Genomic DNA, 20185 nt, shown 5'->3' with positions numbered 1-20185 from the left:
ATCCCTTAATCACGAGGAATTATGGGTGTCTGAGAGGGGGCGTGTTCACTCCTTGTAAGAGCAATACTTAACGTGGAATGAGCTATAGTATTTGTGTGTCCTCACCAATTGTAATGTCTAAAGTTCTGTCTGCTTCTCAGTCAGGGCTATGATATTAAAATGATTTGATCTTCTTGGCACTGATAACCAATAGTAGAGTGCTCGTCTCTGGATCTCAAGACTTGAAGTGTCAAGGGTGTTGTCAGCAAGGCGATTGTTTCGCATGAATGCAGGGAGGCCATATGTACCAAGAAAAGTGGCAAACGGAAATTGTTTTTGTTGCATAGGAAACGGAGAAAAGTTTGGAAGGGGGAAACTAACCTGAGGACGTTTTACAAAGAATGCATTAAGGATTTTATAGTAAAGAGAATTCCCTGCACGCTCTTCTTCTTCTGGCACTTTTCTTAACCCTGTGTGGAAGTACGTATTCCCTATTGCACATTGTGTAGAGGTGCGTTGGTACCGCCTGAGCTGAAAGCTTGAAGTAGAACGAGGTAGAGAGAAATAACTCTCGCTCTCATTGTTCAGAGTCTTCTGCACTATGCGTGCTGAAGCTTTAGACTTATGACAGGCAAAAAATTCTCACGGGTATTTTCTACATTATCTCATGCTGCTGCCCTTTTTGATAGATATGCATTGTTTTGCTGAAGGACTAACGAGAAAGCTGGACACCGGCCTTGGCAGCACTACTGTACTCTTGCCTCTGCATTGGCTGGTGCTCAACATTTGATGCTTATTGTAGTATGTAAGTGATGTGAAAATACAACATTCGTTGAACTAGCAGATTTCACAATGTTCCTGGTTCTACTTTTCACTCATTATTATATGTACATGTGTTTACAAGGAGGGCTAATGCGCTGATCCACTCTAGGGCTGCAGGTGTTGGACAACTCTCCTTGTCTTGCATTCGTACATAATGGGATGAATACTCTCTATGGGAGCTCTGCAGTTGTACAGAGGAGATTGAATTTTGTCCCACTTGTCATTGACATTCCACAGATCCGTAACTGATCGATGGATGTCTGGACTTAAGCTGGTTCCTATTGAGGGATATGTTCATGAATGAGCAGGTCTGCGTTTGCAAATTTCTTGTTTCCCCCAATCTGAGCAACTCTCTACATAGATGAGGAGGTTGATATTGCTGAGGACTCTAGTGGGTGTTGACTGGCTTAATATGAGGCTTGCTCAGGAAACACCTCAAGTTGTTGTATGACAACTCTGGAACATTCACATACTGTGCACCTCCTAGTGCTTGAAAAAAACTGTCTTCATTTCCAGAATGAGGACGTCCTACTTCAGTACTTCACGAGCATGATGGAGGAGAAGAAAGGGCGAGACTCTCGACTGGCTGTGAACCTCCTTCTCATGGAGCTGCTGAAGCAGTTGAACAAGAAGAAGATGACGCTCGAAGAGTGGTAGGTGCAGAGCTCATCGGGGAAAATGAGCGGGACAATAATTTTTGAATATATATTATTTCTCATATATGAAGCAAGAGTTCTGCTTTTATGTAGTGTCTTACACAGAACGCAATACAATAAACTGATTGTAAATGTTGCACTTTTATTGCCAGCGATAAACTGAATTTAATGATTAAAAAATGTAATCTTTATTGCTATGTCTTTTCTTGTAATCATGTGTTAGGTTTTAGCATTAGTTACCACTTCTTCTGATGGTTCGAATGTGTGTGGGTACTGTGGTTTGCTAATAGCCATTTTTATAGTCAGCGATGGTCTAAATGGTGTGATATTTCAGCTTCAGTGCACGAGAGTTGGCAGCACTGCTAAACAAAATTCTTTATCAAATTGATATTGTCAACATATTTATGTTCCATCTACTCAGATAACACAAACTGACTCCAGATGGGAGGGGGATGTGGTATTCTTCTATCAGTATGACCCAGTGCAACTATTCTTAACATTCTCCTGGATTGTTTTGTCTATGATGCAAATGAGTGTCATTGTCTGACCATGTGAGAGCAAATATATTATAGACAATACTGGTCACTTCCGTACTAAACTGAGACATGTTGACAGTGGCGCACCTGGCGGCCTGACCTTAAACATCAGGCAGCAGGATTAAAACTGCAAAATTTGCATGTTAAGATTGAGAGAAATAATGAAACTAAATAATTATTTTTGCTTTGTTCTACTACGAAAGTCGAATGTTAATACTGGTAGATATAATAAAACTCAATGATTTTGTTTTGTCCAAATCCTGGGCTGAATTGTCAGCGTTGAGGGCTTCAGTTCAGAAGGTCGCGGATTTGATTCTCGACTGGATCGGAAATTTTAATTGCATCTAATTAATTATTCTGGCTCAAAGGTTTCTCTTCATATTCAGACAACACACTACACAACAACATGACCTCGAAATTTTAGGTGCTTACATGTTATTTTAGCAGCGTAAAATAGACTCTCAACTAGGTTCTAAAATTGTTTAGGCACCTTCAATTTTTACGTATATTAATAGACATCAATTAAAAACTGTGTTTATTTTGCTAAATTGATAACTCGTTAGGGAAAAATATAAAGCTAGTTTCACTCACCTCTTCACTGCAAAAGTCACAGAATATAATTTTACTACCCTGTGTGAAGTGGGAAAACTCCTGCAACCACTTTTTAATTAAAGACGACTTTGGAACCTGACACTGTTGGCATAATTCATAGTGTATAGTGCACTACTACACTGAGTTTCAAGGCCGTCCCGTCAGGTGCGCTTTCAATCAAGGTCTTGCGATATCTCACAAAGTGGCACACACACTCAGTTATTCCTTTTTCACCATTGGCCAAGATTCGGTACCACAGAATCTAACAGGACCAATGATGCAATAAATCATAGATTTTGGAATGTTTTGGGCAATGTCTGCCATCATTCGTCATTTCTTCGGTGCTGAAATCATCCTCGTATTCCCCTCACTTGACAAATCTGGCCATCATTTGCAATTTTGGACGGAGGATATTTAAGCTCTGTAACCCGTGGAAGGTCCTTGCCATCAATTTTGATTGTTCCGAATTCGTGTAGATCTGATGTTTTATACATATTTACACATATTGTTCCATTTGTGGGGTTTGGCACAGTTATGAATTTAGCATTACAAACATACAACATGAGGAAAGAAACTCTAAAAGAAGAAAGTTACTAATTAATGTCTAAATTATTATAAATTGTAGAGCGTCTCAACTAGCAACCAGGCTAGAAAGGCAGGGTACAGTCTAGGAAACCCCCCTCCCCATCTACAACAGGTCATTCTGTGTCTAGTGTAATGCTGACTCCGGCTGCATTGATATCAAAGTTAGTCCATAACTGACCTCATCACAGATTGTCTAGAACAGAGCCTTCTGTATCCTCACAGATAAATCGACTTGAAGTTTTGGGTGAACGACTGATTTGCTTATTGCAGGCTACTGCTCAGCTAAACAACTGAACGTTTATTGTTACATGACATGGTGATTTTTTTTAAAATGTTTTCTTGCACTTATTGTTTTGGCCACTTAGGACCACGGTGAATCCTTGTCAGCCTTCCTGTATTTCCGGTACCCCTCCATCTTCGCTCTTCGGACCGTTTGGTGCCAGGTCAGGTTTTGATCTTCCTTCACAACAGTTGCCCTTGGAGTATCGATGCTACCTTGCATGTGTGAACATTGTCGACAAGCTGTTAGTCCAGTACTTTTCGTCTACAAATATTTCCTCCATGATATTGTAATATTTGCGGTTATATCCTTGGCATTACAATTTCTGAACAAAGATTTAGTTTTTCCAACAAGGCTGTGTTAATGTTATTACTCTGACCAAAAATTGTATAATTACTACTACTACTACTACTACTACTACTTTAACAAAGAAAACATCAGAGTATGTTGGAGATGAAAATAAGGAAAGATTTGTAATGCTAGATGTTCGACAAATGAATTTCGGACAACATATAGAGCTTTAGAAGAGGAGGCCAAGAAGGCCATGGCAGGGCAATAGAACATCCAGCTGCAGTGAACTCCTTCACTGAAACTCCAAAACAATTAAACATTCTCTGTTTCATAAATTACCATTACTTGTTAATTAAAAGGGGCAATTGCAGTACATTTACAACAAAATTCAGGATAATTGTAAGAATGTTTGTGGATGAAGTGTCTGACAGGCCCATGTGTCATGGTTTGTTTTCTTGTGGTTCCAGCACTGTGTCCTCTAGCACCCTGGGTGATATCGTAGACCTCCAGCAGAGCGGGACCATCAACCTGCTCACGGCCCGCAAGCTGCTACACGAGGCTCTGTCCAGCTGCACCCAGTCGCCTGCTCAGGTGAGACATCGCTTACCTGGCTCTCTCTGTGATTCAGTGGTAGATTGTCAGCCTCCAGATCGAGCGAGTTGGACGTGTAGGTGTGACTTTGCATTCACGAGATTGTGGGCCACACTGAAAATGATGTTCCCGTGGTTTCCCATTTTCATGTCGAGCATATGCTGGGCTTGTACGGCTGATACCTTCCCAATCCTAGCCCTTTCCTGTCCTTGCACCACCAAAAACCTTTGCTGCGTTATTACAATATTAAACCAGTAACAAAGGGAGAAAAAAACCTGCCAGATGTAGTCCATTCTACACTTCACGTTGAACAATGTCGGCACCTGACAAAATTCATTAAAAACTCAGCCATAGACACGCACGAGAGAGATTTGCTTTACTCTGTAGACCTAGAGTAAAATGGAACATCAGGCAGTCGGATGATGTCAAATTAAAATCCCCTAACGTGATAGATGAAGCCATATAATCATGTGTATATTTGATGGTGGCATTTTATTGATGGTAGAAAAAGACAAGCAGAGTCGTCAGTTTCAACTATTAATGGGAGGTGACTTATTTAGCACATCTCTTATGTAGCCTTACATACATTATCATTATGGACCGTTTTGTCTTTCAGCGTTCAGTCTGCAAGCCTCTGTGAATTTACTAAACGTCGCCACAATCCTTTATTTGCAACTAGTGCTGTGGTCTCATTTAGTTCTATACCTCTTATCCTTAAATCATTAGAAACTGAGTCTAACCATGGTCGTCTTGGTCTTCCTCCACTTCTCTTACCCTCCATAAGTCATTTTTCTCCTCTGTAACCTATCCTCCTCCACCTCTCAGGACCCCACCACCGAAGCTTGTTTATGCATACATGGAGTTCATTCTAAACTTAGCATTTATCTCCTTATTCCGAGTACCCTCCTGTCATTGTTCCCACCCGTTTGTACCAGCAATCAATCTTGCTACTTTCATGTCTGTTATTTCTAACTTATGAATAAGATAACCTGAGTCCACCCAGCTTTCACTCCCATAAAGCAAAGTTGGTCTCAAAACAGACCGATGTAAAGATAGTTTCGTCTGGGACCTGACTTCCTTCTTGCAGAATACTGTTGATCGCAACTGCGAGCTCACTGCATTAGCTTTACTACACCTTAATTCAATCTCACTTACTATATTACCATCCTGGGAGAACACAACCTAAATACTTGAAATTATCTACCTGTTCTAGCTTTGTATCACCAATCTGACATTCAGTTCTGTTGAATTTCTTACCTACTGACATCTATTTAGTCTCTGAAAGGCTAATTTTCATACCATACTCATTGCACCTATTTTCAAGCTCCAAGATATTAGACTGCAGGCTTTCGGCACAATCTGCCATTAAGACCAAGTCGTCAGCATAGGCCAGACTGCTTACTACATTTCCACCTAACTGAATCCCTCCCTGCCACTTTATACCTTTCAGCAGATGATCTATGTAAACTACGAACTGCAAAGGTGAAAGATTACAGCCTTGTCTAACCCCTGTTAATACCCTGAACCAAGAACTCGTTCTACCATCAATTCTCACTGAAGCCCAATTGTTAACATAAATGCATTTGATTGATTTTAATAATCTACCTTTAATTCCATAGTCCCCCACTATGGCGAACATCTTTTCCCTCGGTACCCTGTCATATTATGCTTTCTCTAGATCTACAAAACATAAACACAGCTGTCTATTCCTCTCATAACATTTTTCAATTACCTGGCGTATACTGAAAATCGATCCTGACAGCCCCTCTGTGGTCTGAAACCACACTGGTTTTCATCCAACTTCCTTTCAACGACTGATCGCACCCTCCCTTCCAAGATGCCAGTGAATACTTTCCCTGGTATACTAATCAATGAGATACCTCAATAGTTGTTGCAATCCTTCCTGTTCCCTTGCTTATGGATAGGTGCAATTACTGCTTTTGTCCATTCTGAAGTTATCTTACCAACACTCCATGCTAATCTTACTACTCTATGAAGCCATTTCATCCCTGCCTTCCCACTATACTTCACCATTTCAGGTCTAATTTGGACGGTGTTATGCATAACTTGACCAAGCGCCAAATTGTCATTTCGAGATATTGACGTGAACGCGTTCGGTAGCATATAAATTCGAGTCGTGAATGAATTGGCAGATTTCTTCCAGCATAAGAAGGACTAAGGTCAGTTCTATTTATAGACCAATCACCAACTGCATAGCAAGTCATTAAGTGTCTGATTTTCCATAAAATGTCGCTTAGTCAATTTTAAATTTCTGAAGTAATTCATTCTTTCTGTTTCGCATCAACTGACCAAGTGACAATTTTGTCGGTTGGTCATGTGATGCATATTAATGTTATGCTTTTACTTATGTTTTACATTGGGGATTGTTACTACGAAAGGGTAATAATCTAGGTAAACAGACGTATAAACAGTTTTATGAGTAATGTTGAACAAAACTTCTGTTTATTATTCTACAATACCGTTAGCATATATACAAAGAAACATATTATCCACACTACTACATATTGATATTTTACAGATGGTTTTCACTTATGCCGGTGTATCTACTTGATATCACTAACATCAGAAATTGAAATAAACTTCAGAATGTTCAATCTGACACAGGAATGGGAAGTATCATCGGCTTAAATCAAGTTCCTGGCAATCGAATCCATCAATATCGTCTTCAATACCCGGATGACTGCAGAGTTTCCGATAAAAATCAGTGGCATCTTTTGGAATAAGTGACATCAAAGAGCGTATGTCGCTGAGCTTTGCTTCTGAAATGGGTTTTCCATTCGGCCACAGAGGTGTTAACACATTGCTAAAATAGTGGGTCACGCCATTTTGTGAAGGACGACCAACAGCTTTCTTCTTCTGAATGTTTATTTCAACTGGTTGTCCTTTATATTCCTGCTTGAAGAAGATGCTAAATGGTTTGTCTTTATGAAGCTCTATCTCTTTTACTTTCAGCCAGTTTATCTTCTCTCTCAAATTAGTCTTCCGGTTCACGATTTTTTTCTCAAGTAAACCTGTACTTTTAAAATCCTCAGACTTTATTCTGTGAACAACTAAGGGATTCCTCTTCCTACAAAATTTCATCACATTGATGTAGTCCTCTGCTGTATACAACCTTTGCTGAAGTTTCAGTGCACATTCTATGTCCCCGAAATCACTGTCATTGGGGAGAAAGCTGTGTCCTGGAACAAGGAAACGTTGAGTGATTTTTTTTCACTGTGGGATGCTGTTCTAAGATAGCTTTTAACATCAAAACCATTTTTATGTTTCGATTCTGTCCTCCACAGGAATCTGACCACAATATTACTTCTTCAACAGCTGGTAGCTCTTCCATTAAATATTTCATCAGGCATGAGGATACCTCCTGTGACCCTCGGCCTGCCTCACCCTCTAACCAGACATAGCAGTGTCCTCTTTCATCCTTACCGCTGTGTATTCCTAAGTTATAAAGCCATAACTGCCTTTTATAATAGACTGTATTTGTAGGAATTCTAGGCAATGGCAAGGTTTTCTCTAGGTCAAAACAAAGAACTTCCAGGGCGCCATCTTGTTTTGCCTTCGACATGTCTGATGATCTCATATCCTGCGCATTTTTGGCTTGTTCAAGATGATTTTCTTTTTTTGATTTAAAATTCTCGGCTTCGCATCCAGTTGTGTTTTGGATCTGAACTTCCAATGTGTCACAAACATTGCATGTGTCTTTTTTCAGTGGTATCCTTTTGATGTTGAACTTTGTGAGGAATATCTTCTTATAACTTGCTTTTGATACAGGATTTGAAACCTCGTCCTTGTACATATCATACATGACATTGACCGTTATTTCAGGGGCAAGATATTCTGCTTGTGTATCACTTCTCCTATAGTGAGATTTGTAACGTGGAAACTTCTTTATGTGGTCTATGACTTCTCTCAGTTTATTTTCAGGGAGTTTCTTTCTTCCACCAGCCAATCCACGACGATCCAGAACGCCCCTTGGTGATTGTATCTTCTTAATTGCCAGATGAACCTTTCCACTGGAGATCCTAAATGTTTGCAAGAATAAACTTTTGCATACTTTGACACCGCGGATGGTGTAAGTTCTTGTGGCTGTTCTTTTGTTGGAGTCCTTCACTCTCTTCTGTTTGACATCTTTTGATGTTACCATGGCACAAATAAGAGTTGTTTGTGCACCGTGTGATGTAGTACTATAGAAGTTTTTAAACTCTTCTTTCACTGCATCAATTCCTATCTTGTTCAGACATTTACATGAACAAATGTATTCTCTAAATTCTTTGGGTTCTTTAAGATATCCCCGCTGTGTGATATAGGTTTCATTTTGAACACATTTCATCTTCCTAATTCTTCGATTTTGAAATGGATATTTTCTTTTCCGACCTTTTCTTGGTCTCCCTTCTCCCAGATAATATTTATTTTGAGCTTCCAATATCTGAGATGCTTCATTCATCGGCTGAGGAGTTGAATAATGGGTCTGGCTAGCCGGATAATTAGAGATGCTGGAGTCTAAAACAACATGTTCATTAGTAGCATTACTATCATCGAAACTAACGTCTGTTTGGGAATGAGAGAAGTTATGTTAGTCCAGTAATACAAGAACGGACTGCTGCTGATCTTCAGACCGTGTATTTTCCTGTAAAACAGAAACACTATATTGTGGAGTAAGAATGTATTTCTTCCTAGAAAAACCTTACCCGACTCAGATCTACAGTATCTGCCTGGCAATGCTATAGTATATGATGGTGTTTCTTTTCCATTAACTAAATCGTACTTACCTTCAACAATATTGTTGCGTCCATTCTTCCCTCAACAAAGTTTAAATCACTAGAGCATCTCAGTTTTAAATCTGAATAATCATCCTGAAGATTGCTAGTTGTGGCTGTATTACACCTCAGAACAGTACTTTGGGTAGTATAACAGCATTTCATTAGACTCAGCTCTGTCAGACTGCTGGAAAAAATGACATCTTTGGGGGATTCGTAAACGGGTGTAGCAATAGCTGGTGTCTGTGGATGTAAATCCGGCTCATCTTCCTGCATAATAAGAGAATATAGAATGGTGAAACTGTTTGAAGAACAATCCATAAGTAACATGTATTTGTCATATACTGTATGCTAGTGGTACTGTGATATAGAATGAACAACTAACCTGTAACAATGTTTGCAAGTAGATTTCCTTCCTTGCTAACTCGACGATTCGATGGGCTCTTGAGGAAGACCTAAAGTGATCCATGCCAAAACAGAAGTGAATAGTGTTAATAGGCACTCACTAAATAATTTTGTTGATATGAAGATGGTAGACAATCACGGAAAAACTTCACTGTTGTCACAGGAATAAAAAGGCGGGAAAGAGCAATACGCATAACGTGACCAAGCGACCGCCAAATGTCGTTTAGTCAGGTGATGCAAAATTCAACTATACGAGAGTTTCTTTGGTCAGTTGATGCAGAAATATCTTCAGACGATATTTAGATTGGCGCATGGTCCTAATCGATTTATTTTCGATATAAATGATGTTCGAGAGTACGAATATTTTTTTCCATATAGTTTGAAGCCTCGGCTACCAGGTGGTGTAGATATCTCGAAAATTGAGAATTGGCGCTTGGTCAAGTGATGCATAACACAGTCCATTTCATCCATTCCTGCTGCTTTATGACAATGGCGTTTATTTACCATCCTTTCCACTTCTTCAAGCGTAATTTCACCAACATCATGTTTCTCCTCCCTAAGAGCTTGGCATTTCCTTTTACATTGAGATGATGTTCAAAATATTCCCCCCACCTCCCCACTGCTTCTGTGCGATCTATTATGAGTTCACCTGAATTACTCAAAAACACTGTTCATTTCCTTCTTCTCTCCCTTCCTAAGATTCTTTATTACTGTCCAGAAAGGTTTCCCTGCTGCTTGACCTAGCCTTTCCAGGTTATTACCAAGATCTTCCCAGGACTTCCTTTTGGATTCAACAACCATTTGTTTCGCTCTGTTTCTTTCATCTATGTACAAATCCCTGTCTGCCTCGGCCCTTGTTTGGAGCCATTTCTGATAAGCCTTCTTTTTACGTTTACAAGCTGCTCTCACTTCATCATTCCACCAAGAGGTTCGCCTTTTCCCATCTTTACACACAGTTGATCCCAGGCATTCCCTTGCTGTTTCTACTACAGCATCCCTGTATGCCGCCCATTCACTTTCTATATCCTAAACCTGCTTACTGTCTAGTGTTCGAAACTTCTCACTAATCATATTCATGTACTTCTGTCTAATTTCCTCGTTGTGGAGATTTTCTTCCCTTATTCGTTTGCAGACAGATTTCACTTTCTCTACCCTAGGCCTAGAGATACTTAGTTCACTACAGATCAGATAGTGGTCTGTATCATTGAAAAATCCCCGGAAAACTCATACATTCCTAACAGACCTCCTGAATTCAAAGTCGGTTAAGATCGGCTCCCATGTGTAGCTTGAAGAATGTATCTGTAACTGCTAAACCCATACTAGCACAGAAGTCAGCAAACGCTTCCCATTCCCATTAGCTTCCATATCTTCCCCACATTTACCAATCACCCTTTCGTTTGTGTTTCCAACTCTTGCATTAAAATCGCCCATTAGCACTATTCTATCCTTGCTGTTGACCCTGACCACAATGTCACTCAATGCTTCATAAAACTTATAAACTTCATCCTCATCTGCACCCTCACATGGTGAATACACTGAAACAATTCTCGTCCTAATTCCTCCAACTGACAAATCTACCCACATCATTCGCTCATTTATGTGCAATGGTATTCCTGATAAAGAGCCCTAGCCCATACTCTGCCCTTCCCTTTCTAACACCTGTCAAGTACACTTTATAATCTCCTATCTCATCCTCGTTATCTGTTCTACCCGAATATCACTTGCTCTTAGCACATCCAGATGCATCCTCTTAGCTGAGTCAGCCAGTTCTACTTTCTTTCTTCCATAAGCCCCATTAATATTGATAGCTCCCCATGGAATTCCATTTCGTTCGCTAAGTTGTTTCCAAGGAGTCCCTCGCATGTCAAATGGGAGTGGTACTCTGTTACTCCCATAGGTCCGAAGCAGGATGATACCCTACTTGCACATAGTCCAAGTGAGGATCTCTCCTGTAACGGGTTAGGGACCTTGTCATTGAAAATTGAAGGAAACATTCTGTGGAATGCCATTATGACTTAAAAAGTAAGGAAGTCGTTTGACATTAAAAGAGAAATTTTGAAGGCCACTTCTAACATATTTATTGAACAGTTTTCTGTGTCAGTTGTAAGATGTTCCACATACTTAGAACTGCAGTGCAAAGCCAGGCTGGAAGGGAGATTAACCTAATTTGCGCGAGTTTTATGGAAAATTCCCTCGTCAAGTGTATCTGACTCCATTGTGAGTGACTGTTGGTTTCATTGACGCTTGTACATTGAAAACACTAGCAGTAAATTACTGTGCTGAACAGCCTATTGTAACCACCCTCAAAAATAATCAGTTGCTTCTCATAGGTTGCTCTGCCTTCCGGCAGCTCCAATCATGGCTGTGACCTTCATATCTCTTCAATATTGTGCCCTTTTCTTCACTTCTGCATAATCTTCCTTTCTTTTTACTAATGCCGTCTAATAACTGATATCGTTTCCTTCCCCTTCTCGTAATCTATAATCTTCATTTCCGTATTGACAATTGCACAATTAAAAATAGGAGAGGATTTCCACCAATCAATACTTATTTATTGTATATATTAAACTACAGGACCGGTTTCGACCTCATATTCAAGGTCATCTTCAGCTGAACCATACATACATATTGATATAATGAAGCTTTGATTAAGATTGTGGTGTTAAAGGAATGCCATATGATGATGATGTACATTTAGTCGCATACAAATGGGGCACGTCTTAGCGTGAACTGGTGTATATGTCATTCTGTACAATATTGCAACTGTATGTGTAAAATGTTGAAGGTCTTAAAACTAGTTTATAAAACACGTCTTTACCTAAACTAACTTATGTATATGTACAAGATAAAAACAATATATAAAAACACTTCATGCATATGAACATTCGTTCTTGCTTGGTGGTCAATACATCGACTAACTTCCGTATTTAAGTCTTATTCACAGTTGTACACTTCAGCTGCTATTCTTAGAGTTTGTAAAATTGCATGGATAAAAGTTTTGTCTTCCTGTGCATATGTGAGATAAAACACTTTCAATTTTAAAAAAGGTGCCAAATGTATGGATGAAATTCAAGTAAAATATGTTCAGCTCTGCTGTGTGTGTTGCCCTTTTATTAGAACCAATTCATGGATTCAAGAAAGAAATGGTTAACAAAATCATTCACAAAATAAAATCCCAACCCAAAACCAAACTAACAAAAGTAAACGAACCCAAGAAAGATTATGCACTATTCGCTTTCAATAATGTACACATAAAAATAACTAACATTTTTTAAAAACATAACCTAAGAATAGCATTCAGAACTACACACAATAGTACCAACATCATACACAATGTCAGGACAATCAACAGCAACAACAAATACAACCACTCAGGGGTATACCGTATCAAATGTAATAACTGCGAGACCAGCTATATCGGACGTACCGGTAGAAACTTCCTAACCCGATATAACGAACACATAAACGCGGTGAAACACAATCATTTTTCCTCAACAGGACAACATGTCACAGACTATAAACACAGTTTTACAAACATCGATAACGATATGCAAATCCTAAACATAAACCCCAAAGGCCCCCTGCTCAACATAACAGAAGAATTTTACATCACTCTAGATCAGTACACCAATCCAAATTACAATATAAATGAAATCACAGAAAAAACTAACATCATCTTCAATACAGTTATCCCCGCCCTAAAAAACCCTTACCTTAAGTTAATCGATAAACAGAACGCAACACGCAACAGAAAAACACCAAACAACACACCCAGCTCCATCCCTACCCCCACAACAACAACTCTCCCTACACCTCCTTCCCTTCCCCTCACAGCAGCTAGTATAAGCCCAAGAAGAACACGAAGTAGTACATTACAAGCTCGCATGTCAAATACAACTCAGCTACACCAACAACAGTAAGTACATATTCCAATTCACACACATAACCCTTAGACATTCCTCCAACACAATATCACTTATAACTCAATCTTATCTTTCACAGATAAACATAACATCATTGCACAGCTACTAATGGGAAAGGAGCCACTACTTTGAAACCAATGTCATCCAAATTTACGGACGCCAAAAGACAACATGAATTGGTTCTAATAAAAGGGCAACGCGCACAACAGAGCTGAACATATTTTACTTGAATTTCATCCATACATTTGGCACCTTTTTTAAAATTGAAAGTGTTTTATCTCACATACGCACAGGAAGACAAAACTTTTATCCATGCAATTTTACAAACTCTAAGAATAGCAGCTGAAGTGTACAACTGTGAATAAGACTTAAATACGGAAGTTAGTCGATGTATTGACCACCAAGCAAGAACGAATGTTCATATGCATGAAGTGTTTTTATATATTGTTTTTATCTTGTACATATACATAAGTTAGTTTAGGTGAAGACGTGTTTTATAAACTAGTTTTAAGACCTTCAACATTTTAGACATACAGTTGCAATATTGTACAGAATGACATATACGCCAGTTCACGCTAAGACGTGCCCCATTTGTATGTGACTAAATGTACATCATCATCATATGGCATTCCTTTAACACCACAATCTTAATCAAAGCTTCATTATATCAATATGTATGTATGGTTCAGCTGAAGATGACCTTGAATATGAGGTCGAAACCGGTCCTGTAGTTTAATATATACAATAAATAAGTATTGATTGGTGGAAATCCTCTCCTATTTTTAATTCCTTCCCCTTCCTCGTTTTCCTTTTATCATCCCTTCTATTGCCATTCGTAGTAAAGTATTATGTCTTGGATTATGCCCTATGAAATTTTTCTTCCTTTTTTTGGGTTACGTTCAGCATGGTCCTCACTTCTCCCTCTCTCTTCAGAACTTCATTTGATATTTTATCTTCCCAGATTACACATTCAATTCTTCTCCGAATCCACATCTCTAAAGTCTCTATTCTCCTCTGTTCTTCCTTAATGTCTATGTTTCAGTGCCATATACAGTGCTATACTCCATACACAAATCCTTGCAAGTCTCTTCCTCAGATCTTTCTCTAGCGGGCCACAAAACAATTTTTTCTTCTTGTTGAAGCTTTCCTTGGCTAAGGCAATTCAAGCTTTTATGTCTGTTATCGAGTGAAGGTCTTCGGTCACAATACTTCTAAGATATTTAAGATATTTAAACTTCTTCACCTGTTCAATAATTTCTCCCCCTCTCTTGATTGTCTCTTTTTCACCTTTACCTCCAAGTATCATCAATTTAGTTTTCTTTTTGTTTATGTTCATTCCATACTCTTCACATTTTATGTTTAATTCTCACAGCATTTTTAGTATTGTGATTCTCAGTTCAATACAGAACAATTATGAAGTTTTTAACTTTAAATGGACAGGCTTGTGGTAAATGCATTGACAGATCAGCAAGCATTCGTGTCTTCCTACAGTATGCGGCAGAACAAACGGTACTCAATGTCACCAGAAACCTGCAGTGGAGCTGCGAGTGGGACCTCGCACCCCATGCTGTCAGGTGGCCTGCCTAGGAGTGTTCCTGAATTACAAGAGAAGATACATGCAACTCGTAGGTACAGCATGTGTTCAAAATGTGCAACTTCACGTCCCACACTGTGTTCATAATGGTCTGCACATCGACTTCTTTGCTCATGTTCATGGAGGAATGTACTGTTGCTGCTTTTCCCCATACACTTGTGTGATAATGTGGTTGTTGACCGGAAGTATAGATGGACATAATGAACTCTGAAAACCACTATAAGCTTCTCGTTGTAACACTTACCCGATGTTGAGTTGTGCACATTTAGCGTAAAGTAAACCTTGCATCACAATTGCCAGTAGACAATTTTATAAGCGATTCCAGATGCCAGTTGCAACTTAACACACAATACCTATTACATCGGTTGCCACACACCAAACAGATAAACGTTGGACCTGTCTTTATGCTACACGTTATGCTGGAACCCATGGACTACGCATAATTCCTGACAACTGGAGAAAATATACTATAAAGATGCTGCACAAAGGAAAAAGGGGCACTGCAGAACCTAACTTATATAGAGGAGTAGCGTTGGAGTGTATGCTGCTGCTGACATCAACTAGTCCCTCTACAATGGTAGATGATAAATTACCAGATTTGCAATTTGGATTTTGAAAGGAAAGATCAATAATACTAGCTGTTCATTACCTGTAAAATGATATAGAATAGCCTCAAACAGGCCCAGGAGTACACTGCATGCCATATTTATCGATTATTTGAAAGTTTTTGACACCATTAACTGACGCAAACGTTTAGAAAACTAGAGAACATCATTGGACCTATAAATTACCTCGTACCTCTGATTAGGAACATGCTGCTGAGTAACTGGATAGAAATATACGATGGCATTACCAAATTGAATATTTCAGAGCTGTGTACTTCTGTGTACTTCAGGGTAATCCTCTACCCTTCCTGCTGTTCATCATAGCTACAGCAAACATTGGAGACTCGGTAACTTTGAAAAAACTTCAAGCAACATTCGATCAAATAATAGGATGACAGAAAGGAGCCAACATGGAATTTTCTATATGGGAGACCAAGAACATAAACCGGTTCAGCAATTTAAATATGTCGGTGCAATCTGCTAAACCCATGGCAACGTATTTACTCTTCATGTCAAGAACCATCCGAACACAGTTGTGAAAGTAAAGAATGACATTAAATGCTTACACTTTGTCTTTAACAACAGCCATTAAAATTTTCCACCTGAAAGTTGGCCCACTACTAATGTACGGCTTGGAAAATATTTGGAGCATCTGAGCCAGAAACAGCTTAAAAGGTTCGAGAGGTTGAAGGAGACTTATTTGAAACACGCTCTCTGCCTTTCCAAATATATCCTCCTGCTGCCTTATGTACCAAATGTCTGGAGACTGAGACTACACTTGTTACTTCGGTGCGTGTGAATCTTTGTCTGTCCCGTCCCATTTCTCTACGGGGTCGGTGCTGTTGTGATGTCATCGCTTTGAAGTCTGTGCCCCCGGTGTTGTTCTTTTAAAGCAGGAGAGAGATAAAAATCACTTGGTGCTAGATCAAACTCTCCCGTGAAACGTCGGCGGGCCGTATTGTCACACTGTTGCCGTAGACTTCCACCAACTGACAGTGAATTTCCACACCTGACAAGTTCTTTGTGTTGAGAAATCTAGTAACAGCAGGGACTTCCTGCTTGAGCATTTCTCCAGTCAACGCTCTGGCTTTAACTGGCTATTGTCACCAGCAACAGTGCCACCAGTTGATATAGACACATAAACAAAGTTCCCCTACAATTGCAGTCATTCTAGTATCAGATTTTCAGATGATAAACATCTTGTAAACTTGCTTATGGGATGCCCCTCCTTTTGACTTTTCCTCGTCTGCTTTTCCCACGCTAAGGTGTTCCTATCTGTTATATATGACTTGCTTTGTCAGTTGTTTCTTCCTTAAAATTACCGTCGAGTGGTCAATTTTCATTTTCAATTTCCAGATTGTCAAGGAGAGAGGCTGGGCGCAAATAACGGACCCTCAGGAAATTCGGAAGATCTGCGAGCAGGTGTTGGAGAAGAACCCCAAATTGATCCAAGAGTACAAAGCAGGAAAGACAAAGGTGTTTGGTGCATTTGTGGGACAAATCGCCAAGCATACAGAAGAACGTGCGGACATGGCAGCCGTCGTACAGCAGTTGAAAAAAATGTTGAGTGAATGATGATGTACACTGTGAAACTATCTCTTGTAAATAAGTAGATCACAGTAATGTAGTCTCACATCTATGCTTGTACAGGTTGAATTTGAAATACAGTACTTTGTTTGAAAGTATTGTGCCATTTCCCAATTGTTTAATCATCTCCATCAACTTTCCAGTAATTGCATCAGTGTAGGGTCTGCTGGTCGGCATGTTGAGCTCCACTTGATTCTGGCCCAGTGCCCATGGGTTTGTGTTACCTGTGAGTGGTACCATTATGCATGACATACCATGAGTCTACATTACCTGTGATTAGTACCACAATAGGAGAAACACCATAGTTCTGCTTTACCAGGGATTAGTACTATTATGAGGGGCCGGCGTCCTGGATATTTGGATATTATACACAAATACAATGAGAAGAAGACTTCCACCTAATCAATACTTATTTTATTAAATTAAAACTACAGGATTGGTTTTGGCCTTTCTAGGTCATCTTCAGCTGGTCACACAATCACATATAACATATCATGCAATCATAAAACATTACTAGATCTAACAAAGAATGCATTGATCAGAATTTGTTAGTGTTATGGACTGTTGGGCTTGTGGGTTGCACTTCCTTGTTTCCTAAACCTTCAGTTATACACTGTGATAGAATCGTGTTGCCCATACAATATATTGCATTTCCTATTCTCGTTCCTATCTGTTATACAGGGTTGTTCACCAGGAAATAACGTCTAAACCATTAAAGATATGCATTGTTTTTTCATATTCGTGAATGATACCTACGTGCTTGTAAAATAATGTGCTACTTATTCTCATGGGGTGATTAATAACCGAGTTATTGATACTAACTCCATATTTTTAAATGGAACCACATTTGGGCTTTTGTGTGCCGCATCAGACATCATGCGGTCAGCCAAGGACGTATTGGCATGCAAGCTGTTTCCTGGCATTTATTCCAGCCACAGAATGGATATGCATGTACTGTAAACTCAAACCAGTGACAATTATAGCTTTCGTTATGTTCCTTTGAAGTCTAAGTAATTATTTTATTCCTTTTAAAAACATCAACACTCCCTGTCATATACACATGTGTATCCATTCTGTGGCTGGAATCACTCCCAGGAAACTGCTTGTGAGTCGACATATCCTTGCCCGACTGCACGCTGTCTGATGCGGCATGCAAAACAGTGCATGTTCTTATTGATATCTCAAAAAGTAACTGTCCAATTTTGAAAATACTTACATATTTGAATGTACGCAGTTGAAATTTTAGGCCACTATTCACCAACTGTATGAATTTGTGACGTTCCATTTTAAAATATGGAGTTATCTCAGTTATTAATCACTCCATGAGAATACGTAGCACATTATTTCACAAGCCCTTGGGTATCATTCACGGATATGAAAACAGAATGCCGATATCTCTAATGGTTTAGAAGTTATTTCCGTGTAACATCTTAGATGAATAACCCTGTATATGACTTGCTTTGTCAGTATATTGTATTGAAAAGGTGAATTTAATTCTTATAATTGCATTACAGTATGGAACAAAAATGAAATTTATAGCTTATAACTATAAGGATGTAGATGAGCGTATCTGACGGAGCCACAGTTTCTTGAATTGAATGCAAGATAGTGCTATTTTCACCACATACGTTCTAAGCTCTTTGAAATCGTTTAAGAAAGAAAAAGACTAGGTTAACAGTGGATAGGGAATCTGAGCACCAATCCTAAATGCAGATTATTGACGACTGATTGGTAATTCGATGTTTCATCGGGGTGTAAGACATGGTCATACATCCGCAGACGGGCTTCACACATCTTCTCTTCGATCCCTGCAGCACGTTCGAGACATGCTCCAGTTGTGTCAGGCCAACATTCAGACCCGTAGAGGTAGCAGTCCTGTAGAGAACTCCAGAACTTCAACTTGAGATGTTCCTATGGGCATGTAGAAGAGTGTTAAAAATCATGTCTCTCCCGGGTTTGACTGTTCGCATAACAAAATCTTTTGATCTAATCTTAATTCTTTTTTTATGCTGTGGAACATTCCGATAGCTAATAAATTTTCATAGCAAGCAGTCATTGTAAAACAAAATCTAATCTTTCTTTTTACCCCAGCAGTAAGTTGATTCCTGCTGAAAATGTGACTTCAAGAGACATAAAACCTGAGGAAAGTGACACACAGGGAAATGGAACACAAACATTGCTGCAGTGAGATGTTTGTGCTTTCTGACTAATGGGGCTTGACGTTCATCTACAAGGAGAAATGCAGTTCATTTATTTCAGAATTATTTATTTACTCGAGTCAGAAGCATACAATAAATTTTTTTGTTTTGGTTTTTACATTACAATTTAGTATCAATAAAACACAAGGAATACCAAAATGGTATTAAATAGCCTTTGCAGCTTATTCAGGTGTAAAGTACTTTTGTCACTTACTAGAAGGCAGAAATTTTACCATCTACACTGACCACAAACCTTGTGACATTTGCCTTTCAACAACACCTTGATAAAGCGTCGCCCAGACAACTTCGAAATTTAGACTTCATTGGTCAATTCACGACTGACTTATGGTAGGGTACCTATTGAACCCATGACCTTTGTGCCCTAAGAATTTTAAGTATGAAAATTATTACAGGAGGCCCATGTCAATTGTAATAGGAAGCTCAAAATTTTTATATCTATCACGGGAGTGACACGTGGCAAGGAGGTAGCTACTTTCCGTCCCACGCTCTGAGATGTGACGTCGTCCGCACTTGTCAAATGTGGAAGGATACAGAAGAAAGTTTATGTTGAATAAATATAATTAAATGAAAGAATTAGTGGTGAACGCAATATAATGAGGGTCCTGTATTTATCTATAAGACAATTAAGTCATTAGTAAGACGGATTTGAAACTGCTAAGCCATCTCAGGGGATTATTTCAGATGGACGCGCGTGTCTAGTTTACTCACGCTAGGTCGACAAAAAAAGTAGTGCCTATCAAATGAGG

General features: G+C 39.2%; 2 protein-coding genes across 2 annotated transcripts in view; one reads left to right on the top strand and one right to left on the bottom strand.

Annotated features, from left to right (window-relative positions):
• GatB (glutamyl-tRNA(Gln) amidotransferase subunit B, mitochondrial) overlaps nt 1-17315 on the top strand; it is a 43414-nt gene extending 26099 nt beyond the window's left edge. Inside the window, exons 8-10 of the mRNA XM_067156638.2 lie at nt 1318-1454; nt 4208-4331; nt 16990-17315. Of these exons, the coding sequence (XP_067012739.2) occupies nt 1318-1454; nt 4208-4331; nt 16990-17208 (480 nt within the window). The 3' untranslated portion in view covers nt 17209-17315. The remainder of the gene's footprint in view (nt 1-1317; nt 1455-4207; nt 4332-16989) is intronic.
• Nucleotides 17316-17624: 309 nt separating this feature from the next.
• The window catches only part of RhoGAP68F (Rho GTPase activating protein at 68F), a 91367-nt gene continuing 88806 nt past the window's right edge, over nt 17625-20185 (bottom strand). The window contains exon 10 of the mRNA XM_067156414.2: nt 17625-19131. Within this exon, the coding sequence (XP_067012515.1) occupies nt 19130-19131 (2 nt within the window). The 3' untranslated portion in view covers nt 17625-19129. The remainder of the gene's footprint in view (nt 19132-20185) is intronic.

This window comes from Anabrus simplex, chromosome 12, assembly GCF_040414725.1.
Source record: "Anabrus simplex isolate iqAnaSimp1 chromosome 12, ASM4041472v1, whole genome shotgun sequence".
In the NCBI taxonomy this organism is placed as follows: domain Eukaryota; kingdom Metazoa; phylum Arthropoda; class Insecta; order Orthoptera; family Tettigoniidae; genus Anabrus; species Anabrus simplex.
This window is presented reverse-complemented; position numbering and strand designations above follow the sequence as displayed.